General features: G+C 50.3%; 1 protein-coding gene across 1 annotated transcript; it reads left to right on the forward strand.

The window, feature by feature from the left end:
- Positions 1-845: 845 nt before the first annotated feature.
- On the forward strand, positions 846-7,282 carry REM1 (RRAD and GEM like GTPase 1). The gene is made up of 4 exons (XM_015596966.2): positions 846-1,360; positions 2,414-2,496; positions 5,555-5,756; positions 7,004-7,282. The coding sequence occupies exons 1-4, from the start codon at positions 1,018-1,020 to the stop codon at positions 7,273-7,275; spliced, it is 900 nt and encodes a 299-aa protein (XP_015452452.1). The 5' UTR covers positions 846-1,017; the 3' UTR covers positions 7,276-7,282.
- Positions 7,283-11,361: the final 4,079 nt, after the last annotated feature.

An 11,361-nucleotide genomic window follows, 5' to 3' on the forward strand; every position in this document is an offset into this window, starting at 1 on the left:
TTGGAGCGGAGTTCGCCAGGCGCCTGCATGGGGAGTGCTGCAACGCAGGCAGGGCTGTGGGGATCTCGAACCCGCATCCCAAGGGTGAGTGTCCTCCACCTGGGGCCCGGCGGGTTGGGGAGGCCGGGATAAGAAACTCGCCCAGATTAGAGTACTCACACCCAAGACCCCGAGCTGGTAAGTCCCGACTCAGACTCCGGGAGTGGCACATGCGCTCCGGGGCCCTGTAGATCCCCTCGTGCCTCTCCCCTACCTTCTCTCCCCTCCCCCCACCCCCTCCCCCCAGGACTCTGTCCTGTCACCATCGTGCACCAGGCTGCCTCTAAGCCCCCGCCCCCCAACAGCCGCTAGAGGCCGTCGAGCTAGCCTCTCCTGAATTTTTCACGTAGGGGGCGGGCCGGACACGCTGTTCCCATGGCACCAAGGCGCTCGGGTTACCGCGGGAACCCCCAGACCCCCCCCTTTCCTTCCTCTGCCGAGTACCAACGCACCCACTCCTGCCTCTTCCTCAGCCTTCATAAGATGGGGCAGCGGAAGTGAACCCCCCAGGGGCCCTCAACCCTCCTCCGTACTCCAACCCCCTATCCGTGGAAGGGGAGGACAGGGCAATTCAGGTGCCTTTCAGAACATGGGTCTCGTGTTCTGAATGGGAAGGGCAGGTCTGTGTACACATGTATGCATGCCTGTGTGAACATCCCGCCTCGCTGCTGCCCCTTGGCCTGTGTGTCGTGGGGGAGTGGGTCATCCTCAAGGCACAGGAAACGGCCTCTGGGTGCGCATGCATGTGTGTGTTCACAGCTTGTGCATTCACCCCACCCCCAGCCTGACCCAGTCATACTGTGAGCCTGAAGCCAGAAAGCCCCCACCCCAAGGAGCTGAGGCGCCTCCTCCTCCTCCTCCTATCTGAACAAGAGGGGACTCTGGAGGAAGCCATTTCAACAGCTCACCAGGACCCTAGAGAAGAAGTGGCTCAAAACAACCATTAGAAAGACGGAAGGACGGAGCCCCCTCTCAAGGATGACGCTAAACACTCAGCAAGAAGCAAAGACCCCCCTGCGACGGCGAGCCAGCACTCCACTGCCCCTGTCCTCCCGCGGTCACCAGCCTGGCCTGCGCACAGCGCCCTCCACTTCCGCACAACCCCAACATCCCCGTCTGGGCCACTCAGCCTCCCTCAACCCTCCCACCCGGCAACCTTCACCTGCCCCCAACGATTGGTCCTCTGAATCCAGCGACTCTGAAGGCTCCTGGGAGGCCCTCTACCGCGTGGTACTGCTTGGAGATCCTGGCGTAGGGAAGACCAGCCTGGCCAGCCTCTTTGCAGGGAAGCAAGAGCGAGACCTCCAGGAACAGCTGGGAGGTAGGGACCCTGTGGGCTGGGCTGGGATGTGGCCAAAGAAGAGAAAGCTCTGTCATCAAGAGGCACAAGGCTGCCAAGAACAGTTGTACAATTCATGCACTGCTCAACTCTAAGGGGCATCATTCACATAGACTATGAAGTGAATATGCCCCCTAGAGTTGTGCAGTGCCTGCACAATGGTCTACGGGAGGGAAATTCCTTGAATAATGAGAAATTCGCCAATTTATCATGGATGAAAGATTTAGAATTTAAGTCTCGTGTAAAGAAATGGTGGACTTCCACCCAGCTCAGAAACCCCTAGCTCCCAACTCTCCCCCTGAGTCTTGGACCATCCTAGCTCCATAGACAACCATCCATGGCTACCACGATCCGCGGCAAAGCTAAAATACTGTCCAAAATGGAGATTTCCAGACTCCAAGTTCTGGGCTCTGGGTTCCTTTATTCCCAAGAGATGCAGTGAGCTGAGAGGCTCAGAGGCCCCAGGACGATGAGGGACAGGGACAGGACAGAGGACATGAAGGTGGGTCCCTGCATGATTAGCTGAGAGGACACAGGGTGAGTGGGGACGCAAGTCAGTTAAGAGCAAAGAGAAGGTGGAGACACTCTGACCAGATCCTTTCTCCAGGCTTGACCCCTCTAAGAGTGAGAACCCATATGAGAGGTATACAAATGTCTCGGTGTGACAGATAGGAAGGCTGAGGCCCAAACAATATAACGTCACCGGCATGAAGCATGTAAGCCAGGGACACAGCGAGACTGGGAGAATTCCCAGCTCAACTTTAACCCCACTACCCCACATTCATTCAGTCAACCAAACCAACAAAAGCTTTCTTAGCACCTACTATATGCCAGGTACTGTGCTGACAGCTGGGGAGACATGGGCTCCTCATGGAGCCTCTTGACCTATCAGGAAAGACAGACATCAAAAAAAAGTGGTGAGCTCTTCAAGGAGAAGTGAAGGGGGTGCTGTGACCATAAGGGGGTCTAGGGAGGCCCACACCCTCCCCAGGTCTGCTCCTTCCCCCTGAGATCCAGCTCTTCCCTCGGTTGCAGAAGATGTGTACGAGAGGACCCTCACGGTGGATGGAGAGGACACCACGCTGGTGGTCATGGACACCTGGGAGGCCGAGAAACTGGTATGGCACAGCAAGCGAGATTTGGGGGTAGGGTTTCTGAGCCTAGTACCAGATTCCTATCCCCTCCTATGACACTATAGAATAGGGACAGGACAGGGGCCATTCTCAGCCTCGTCCCCCCCCAAAAAACCCATGACTTGTGCATTCACCCCACCCCCAGCCTGATCCAGTCTGCCTTTCCAACCAAAGACAGAAGAACCTCATGACTCTCACCCCCTTTTCTCACTCCACTGGTTCCCTCTCCGTAGCCATCCCAAGATGTGCTTCTCCTCCTGCAAGCCTTCCCCTCTTACTAGCACCCTCATCCCACTCCACCCGTCCACATTGTGCAGAGGAAGGAACACTGAATTTAGCATCAAAATGCCTGAGACTGAACCCTTTATCTTACCAGCTGTGTGACTTTGTTCAATTTACTTACCCACTCTGAGCTTCACTTTTCTCACCTGATAAATGGGTCGATTATTCCTGCCTTACCAGCTGTTTTTTGGTTTTTTTTTAAGTTCTTATGCAATTTCACAGAGGTAAGCATAATTTGGAGCATAAAAAAAATGCTGAACATGGGTAAAGAATTGTAAATTATGATAATTCTTATTAATCATAATTTGGTAGCTAGTAAAAAAGGAAACCAAAGGGTGTCCTTCCCTAGCCCCTTCCAGAGCAGGAAGACAGGAGCAGGCAGGGACATGTCCCTATTATATTTTTCTTATCGTGCTTGAGTTTTCTTTTTTCTGGCTATACGGATAATACATGTTTCACTATAGAACTTTGAAGAATACAACTAAGCAAAGAGAAGGATCTAAAAAGCACCTGAGATCCCATCTTGCTAAGGAGTAGGTCCCTCCCCTAACACTCAGGGAGGCCCTGTAAGGCTTGACAAGAATGGGTGACAGCTCCAGTGACAGGCCCAAAAGCAATGGATGAAAGATATGTGTGGCCAAAACCTTTAAAAAGAAAATGCAGGTCCAAATGAATATAATAATAATGATGATGATTCTCCTAACAGCAGCTGACATTTATGGAACACTGGACATATATTATGACATTCAGTCAAGACAAAAACTATACAGTGAGTGTTCTTCTGATTCCCATTCTACTGATGAGGAAATCAAATCTGAAAGTTTAAGTAATATGTCCAAAGTTCTCAGATAGCAAATAGATTCAAACCCAGATCTATAAGACCCCAGAACCTATAATTTTATGCACTGGGACTGCCGCTCCATCCTTGCTGGGAGCATCACCTTCTGAACCTCCAGCTGAGGGTCCACTCTTTCATTCATTTGTTCATTAAAAAACACTTGCTGGGTATATACCATGGGCCAGGACACTGGAGACCCAGCAGTGAATAAGGCAGACACATCTCCTGACTCCATGGAGCTCACAGACTGGTAAGGGAGGGGTACTTTTTGGATGCAGATGAGAATCTATGGGGAAGAATCCAGTGAATTAAGAATCGTGATCAGCGTGGGAGTCCCATTTGGGAGACAGAGGAGAAAGAGTACTGGACTAGAAGGCAGGAACTGGAATTCCGTGCCCAGCTGACTGCATGGCCTTGAGAAAGTTTTCTCCTCTGGCCCATGGTTTTCCTACAGGTAAAATAGGGTAACTGAATCAAAGAGGGTCCACATAGTAGCAGCCTTGTTGAAATAAGCTTCCATCCTTCCCATCCTTGGGCTAGATGGTTAGAGGTCAGGGACAGAATCTGACAGAACAGGGTGGACCTTTGGCTCATCCAGTAGTGCCTCAGCTTGACTGACCATCAGGGTCACATGGAGAGAGTATAAAAAAAATAATGAATGAATGAGTGAGTGAATGAATGGTGAAGACCCACCTCATGCTACAGATGGGGAAATTGAGACCCAGAGAGAGGAAGGATCCTGTCCATAGTCAAAGCTGAGAACCCACATCTGTCTGACTCAGCTCACAGTTATTTGGCCTGGGGAAGGATCAATATGGCTATTGAGAACTTAGCCCCTTTGACAATGATATTGACCATGGATCTGATGATTTCCTACTCATCTATCTTATTTGGTTATCAGAAAACTTCTAGCTCCTTCCCCCCTCACAAACATGCCTCCGCCACATTCAGTATTTCCCACTCCTGACCCACTCTCTTCTCTCCTGCCCAACCTGTTCATCCTTTCAACCCCACTCAGGTCCGCCGTGAAGCCCTCCCACTCTCTGCCAGGTGAGTCATTCTGGCCTCCCCCACCTGCATGGCTTCTCCAGCCATTTGCATATGGATACTTATCACACTGCATTATAACTCTCCATTTCCATAGCCTCCCTTCCAGACTGTGAGCTTTGGAGGGCAGGAATTGTGTCTCCTTAAACACTTATAAAGTTACCCAGGTGGTCCAGTCTCAGAGTGCTGTCCCTGACAACAGATCACCATCCAAAATGGAATAGCAAAATAACTCCGATTCTTTCCTTGGTCAAACAACTTGCAAGGACTCCACTTCCTAAAATGGCCTGTGCGTCTCATTCCCCCTTCCCTCACATTCCAGTTACTCCTTCCTCTCTCTCTCTCTTTCTCTCTGTCTGTCTCTCTGTCTCTGTCTTTCTCTCACTCTCTCTCCCCAAAACTATCCTGAAAAATGCCTTCACTTGAAGTCAGCCTCCATCTTCACTTCTCTCCCTCCCATTTTTTTCTTTTGAGAAGACTGCAGAAGGCCAAAAAGACTGTCTGGCCTGACTGAACCCTCCTCAGAAACCAGACAAGAGTTAAACAGGTAAAGCCAGAACAGCTAAACAGCATACCTCCTTAGCAGGAAGAACCAAATAATTTTGTTTTGCCTCCAGTGCCCAGCCTACAGAAGGTACCAATGAATGGGAGAATGTATTGAGATGGTGTCATTAGCCCAATTTTTCAAGCGAAGAAACTGAAGCTTAGAGATCAGTGGTTTTCCTAAGGTGAATAGGGAATTATGGCAGAATTTGTCCCCCAAGCCTATCCTAAGTATAAACCTCAGCCCATCCCACCCATTAGACCATCGCAGCCCCTTTCTCAGCCAGGGTCTCTGTGTCCTCTGAAGATGGGCCTGGGGTCCCTCCCCTACAGGATGAAAGCTGGAGCCAGGAGTCCTGCCTGCAGGTGGGCAGTGCCTATGTCATCGTGTACTCCATCGCAGACAGAGGCAGCTTCGAGAGTGCCTCTGAGCTCCGCATTCAGCTGCGGCGCACACATCAGGCGGACCACGTGCCCATCATCCTGGTAGGCAACAAGGCAGACCTGGCACGCTGCCGAGAAGTCTCCGTGGAAGGTGAGATCCCCACTCCACCCTCCTCCACATTCTTCTCAGCCTGTCACTGCTCCTCCTCCAAAGCTCTTCATCTCAGTGACTGTCTGCCTCCCTCACCCCCTCCCCCGCCATCCTGCGTCTACTTGCCTAATCTTGAAAGCTAGGAACCATTCCTGCCTCCTCTCTCACTCCCCCAAACCAGTCCCCAAATTCTTTCAGATCCACCTCCCTTAACCCCACATTCCCTTCCCCCCATTCCCACAGCCTCCACCCCATCCAGCCATCTCCACTTTAGCCTGGGCCAGCCCCCATACTTCTCTATCCCCAGTCAGTTCTCCTCACCAGCTGCCAGTTTCCCAGAACCAGATCTGGCCTTGTCACTTCTTTGCTTAAAAATTCCACTTTGGCTCCTCCATGCCCTTAATCAGAGATACTTTATCCACCAGGCACGTTAGGCCTAGTCCTACAGGCTTTTCAAGGGCTTACATCTGAGACCTGAAAAAGATAATTATTGGTTCCCAAATAGAGAAATTTATACATTCAGATTTCAGAAAGCTTTACTTGTCTACATGATATTGTGTCCGCCTGCAAATACAAACCAACACATGTAAAGTTATATATAAATTGTATTTGAAGTGGGATGGTGAATATTTTAATATGTTTGATATATCAGGTGGGACCCGTAAAGATCTTTAAATGGCCCTACTTACAGGGAGCAATCTAAAAATTATGGAATCTGAGACCCAGAGAAGGGAAGCCAATTCCAGAGGATCACCAGCCACTAAGGACTAGAACCCAGGCTCTTGCCTCCCAGCCCAGTGGCATGCTGGAGATGCAAGAGTATATGCTTTGTGAGCAGACATTCAAAATTCCAAAACATAACCCCAGGAGATTTTGTTAAAATGCGGGTTCCAAGACCACATCCCAAACTTACTGAATCAGAATCTCTGCGGGCAGTCCCAGGAATCTTCATTTTAACAAGCTCCCCCATATAATTCTGACACAGATTAGACTCCTTCCTTACCTGGCATTCAAGACCCTTCCCTACCTGGTCCCAGCCTCCCTGTCTTCTCAGCCTCATTTCTGCCACCACTATCAGTCACTAGGCTGCAAACTAACTCCTCAAAGCCAGACCTGATTTATCTCTGAGTCTTCTGGCACCAGCACAACATATGGAAAAGGAAAACTTGCTTCTGGTTGAGACTGAACACGGCTCTTCCTACCTTTATCTCCTCTTCCCCTCCGCCCGCCTGACCCCGCCCCCTCAGAGGGCCGCGCCTGCGCTGTGGTGTTCGACTGCAAGTTCATCGAGACATCAGCCACCTTGCAGCACAACGTGGCCGAGCTCTTCGAGGGCGTGGTGCGCCAACTGCGCTTGCGCCGCCGGGACAGCGCAGCCCGGGAGTCACCTGCGCCCCGACGGCGGGCGAGCTTCGGCCAGCGCGCTCGTCGCTTCCTGGCACGCCTGACAGCCCGCAGTGCCCGCCGCCGAGCACTCAAGGCCCGCTCCAAGTCCTGCCACAACCTGGCCGTGCTCTGAGACCGCCCGCCCTCCCAGAAGTGGCGAGACCCTGGGGTGCACGCTTAGCTCCTCTGACGCCACCGAGGGGCAAAAGCTTGAAATGCGACTCGTGGGCCTTGCCTGCCCGCTGCCCCGATTGCCAGAGCATCTCCCGGAGCCACAACTTCAGGGACCCTCTGTCCGGGAAGCGATGGACAGACTATGGGGCCGAAGACCCAGCCGAGCACAAAGTAGGGTTTTTTTTTACGCAGGGCGTGTGTTTTTGTAAAAATTTTCTTTATTCTTGGCCTCTGGCCAACTCTCAGAAACCCAGCACAATAAACTAGCCAGAAGGATGTCCCGTCTGAAAACCCAGACCTCTTCTTTGGGGCTCATCTAGGTGTCACCACCTCCTCCTCTCCTATCTTGGCTGCAGATTGGGTTAGCCTGCTGACCTGTGTTGGGGTCAGTCAAAATCATTAGACCAATTCTGTTTTCAGGCCCTTCTTGGAACCACTGGGCATAGCCGCTGCCCGGGGCCTTTGAGGGAGACCCAGTAGAGTACAAACAGCTAGTTCAGTGTGATGACCTCTATTTACTTATTAACCCATTTTCTTAGATGATAGATTCATAAAATATTACCTGGAAGGAATCTTAGCACTCATCTTGGCGTTAAAATAATTGATGTTTGTTGAGAGCTGACTGTACTAAACTGATACAACTATTAATCTCATAACCCCTGTGTACTAATTAGGAAACTGAGGCCCAGGACAGTGAAGGCTCGTGCTCTAGGGCATACAGCTGCTATAAGCGAAGTTGCCAGGATTCCAATCCAGGCTTATTAAACTATAGTCTGTATCCAACTTACCCACAGTCCTCTTGGAGAATGTGAAAAAAAGCTGTGGAGTCCCCAGAAATGAGCTTTCAAACACAATTTTGCATACAATTTAAAGGGGGTGGGTGCGACTCCATGAAACCCAATTTATCCCAGGATGAACCCCCAATTTAGTCCAACTCATTCATCTTTCCGAATGTGGAAACTGAAGCCCAGAGAAGGGAAGTGAGCATCCCAGGGTCGCCCAGCCAGTGAGGATAAGGACTGGACCCCAGGGCCCAGACTCCTCCTATGTCTGTGCTGGAAGTCATAGGTAGAGGCATCCAGCCTGGCTGGGCCTGGGGTTGGACCTCAGGGGTCAGGTCAGGAGTTTCCAGCGAAGGGGAAGGAGTGTCGCTAATTCGAGAGGAGAACAAGATGCAAATAGTTTAGACCATCATGTCCCTGATGGCTGACACCACTGCCTCCAAACAGCTGCCTGCCCAGATGCCTCAGCCCCCCACGTGGGCCCTGTCCCTGCTACCAGGAACACGGTGCCAAGGAAGAGTGAAGCACTCCAGCTGCGACACCCCGCCTTCCCAGTCTTGCCAGCCGGGCACTGAAGGCACTTATCTCCCCATCCTAACTCTGGCCTGGGGAAGGGAAGAGGAGGAGGGTCTTCCCCCACCCCAAGCTGTCCTGGCCCTGTGGTCATGGGGGAAGGGCTATAGTTATGGAAAGTTGGCAGAGGCAGCCGGCAGCAGCCGGGAGAGTGGAAAAAATGATATCAAACCCGGAAAAATGCAGGCCGGATGGAGGGCCTGAGTTGGAGGCCCTGGGAGGTGAAAGGGAGGGAGGGAGGGAGCCCCACAGGCTGAGAAAGGAAGAAAGGCCAGGGAGACAGCACAGGAGCTGGTTCTGAGAAAACTGAGGACTATCATGTCATTTCTTTATTCACACACAAATATTTGTCAAGGGCCTACTAAGTGCAGGGCACAGTGCCAGGCTCCGGGGAGACAGTGGTGAGCAGAATGAGTAGGCCGCTGTCCCCCGGAGTTCACAGTCTGGGAGGAAAGCAGACTAGAAAACAAGTGAATGAAATAATTTCAAATTGATAAGGGGCTAACAATCAGGGTATTATGGAAAGCCCTGAAGACAATCCAATCCAAGCCCCTCAATTTGCAGATGAGGAAACTGAGGGCCAAAGAGGGAGAGGACTTACCCAGAGGCTCCTCAGAATGTGAAAGAAATCGTTGAGACCATGATTGGGGGGTGGAAGGGGAGGGACAAAAGAAATAGTGCAGACCAGGCTAGCGGGTAAGAGTATGCAGCCAGCGCAGCAGGATAGCACCATGGTTGGTCATGGGCCCCGAACCAGGGCAGGTGTGATCAAACAGGGCTCCCCTCCACCTCTGTGTGCCTTAGCTTCTCCATCTGTAAAACAGAATTCAGGACAGTTCCCTCCCTCAGAGTTGATGTGAGGATTAAATGACTTATGATGTGAAGTACTTAAAACAGTTCCTGCGTCTAGGAATATTCAATAAATGTTGGTTCCTGCTGTCATATCATAAGACCTTGGGGATATTCTGAAACTGTGAAGACTTGCTTGGAAGTCTTTGCCCTGTTATGGCACTGGAGGACTTGAAAATCTTTTCAGTTTCTCCATCTGTAAAATAAAGGGATTGAATCCAAACTTGTATCATACATTTATGTACTCACGTTTACTGTCTACATCTCCTACGGGAACAAAAGCTCCATGAGGGCAGGACCCAAAATGCTGCTCTCTCCCCAGCACCTACAGCAGTGCCTGGCTCGTGATAGGTGATTGGTAAGTATTTGTCAAATAGATTAATTAACAGATCTGTAAAATGGCTTTCCAATCCTGACCTCTCTCTGATTCTAGGAGTCTGTGAATAAGGCATGGCTGGGAAAGCATGTGAGAAAACCACAATATTTCTCCCGGGGACACAGCCAATTATAGTTTAGAAAGTTCTTTTTCATCCATAAAAACAAACCAAAAAAAAGCCAACTTTATTTTAGCTCTTTCTGTGTGCTAGGCCCCACGCTACGTGGTTGCTATACATTTTCTCATCACTACCACGATCATCTACTTACTAGGCACCATTTAACAGATGAACACACTGAGGCTAATAGAACGCAAGAAATTTTTCTAAGACCACACAGCAAGAAAGGGTAGTCAGGTTCACTCTCCGATCAGGCAGGAACTGCTATCTTCATTGTATAGTCAGGGAAACTGAGACCCAGAGAAAGGAGATGAATTGCCCAAGATAATATAATAAAAACAGCAAACAGTTACATCACTCTTACTATGTATCAGGCTCTGCGCTAAATGATTTTCATATATTAAACCCTCAAAGCTGGTCATATTACTACCATGACAGTTTTCAGATGGAGAAACTAGAGCAGAGAAAGCTTTAATACCCTTCCTGTTCACACAGTTTGCAAATAGCAGAGCCAAGATTTGAACCAGGGAAATCTAGTCCCGTGGTGTTAAGCGCTCATCCCTATTGCACCGTCTGTCAGTAGAGCAAGTCTGGACAGGCTGGAATTAAAAGTGGGGTGCCCAGCACCCTGCCTCCTGGGCTGAGACAGAGTGAACAAAAGCACATTGAAAGTATCCTCAGCTGCCAGCTGGGACTTTCCACCTTGAAGGGAGGGTAGTGTTATGGAAAAAATGATAAAGCTGTGGAAAGATGAATGTTTTCCCAGGGGCCCCAAGTCTCCTCGAGTTCCCCCCACCTTCTTTGCTGTGGGGGAGTGCCACAAACTGTGCTGGCCTGATCCTGATGAGATGAAGGCCACCTGGATCCCGACACACCCCAGCCTGGGCTGCTCGAATACTGAGGATCACTGGCCTTGATGGAAAGTTCCAATTTCTCAGCCAGGAACATGAAGCTTCCACCCAGGGATCCCCAAGGAATCAGGTTCGGGCTGGGACTCCCTGTCTCATGGGGCCGCTCAATCCTTCATTCAGCAAGCTTTGAGAAGGGTGTGGGCTCTGAAGCAAGGCAAGGAGGGGAGAAAAGGTCTAGCTGGCTATTTATAAAGATTAAGAATCTCTCACCTCTGCCATGACTGTGTGACCTTAGGCAAATCAAAATACACAGAGTGAAGGGATTAGGGTAGAGTTCTCTATGTGATGGTCTCTGTCTCCAAAATATTTTAATATTCTAGTTCAACAGCTTGAAAAAATATACAAGTTCAGTTTCAATTTCAGCAGTGTTCCCTCTGTCCAGTTCAGGGTTCAGTTAAAAATAATACTAATGATAGGATGGGCGCTCTGGGTTCAG

Source organism: Pteropus alecto, unplaced genomic scaffold (assembly GCF_000325575.1).
Source record: "Pteropus alecto unplaced genomic scaffold, ASM32557v1 scaffold45, whole genome shotgun sequence".
NCBI classification, from domain to species: domain Eukaryota; kingdom Metazoa; phylum Chordata; class Mammalia; order Chiroptera; family Pteropodidae; genus Pteropus; species Pteropus alecto.

Coding starts and splice junctions, on each gene's coding strand:
- REM1 (XM_015596966.2), top strand. CDS start 1,018: ATGACGCTAAACACTCAGCAAGAAGCAAAGACCCCCCTGCGACGGCGA. Junction 1,361..2,413: donor CCTCCAGGAACAGCTGGGAG/GTAGGGACCCTG, acceptor CCTCGGTTGCAG/AAGATGTGTACGAGAGGACC. Junction 2,497..5,554: donor CCTGGGAGGCCGAGAAACTG/GTATGGCACAGC, acceptor CCTCCCCTACAG/GATGAAAGCTGGAGCCAGGA.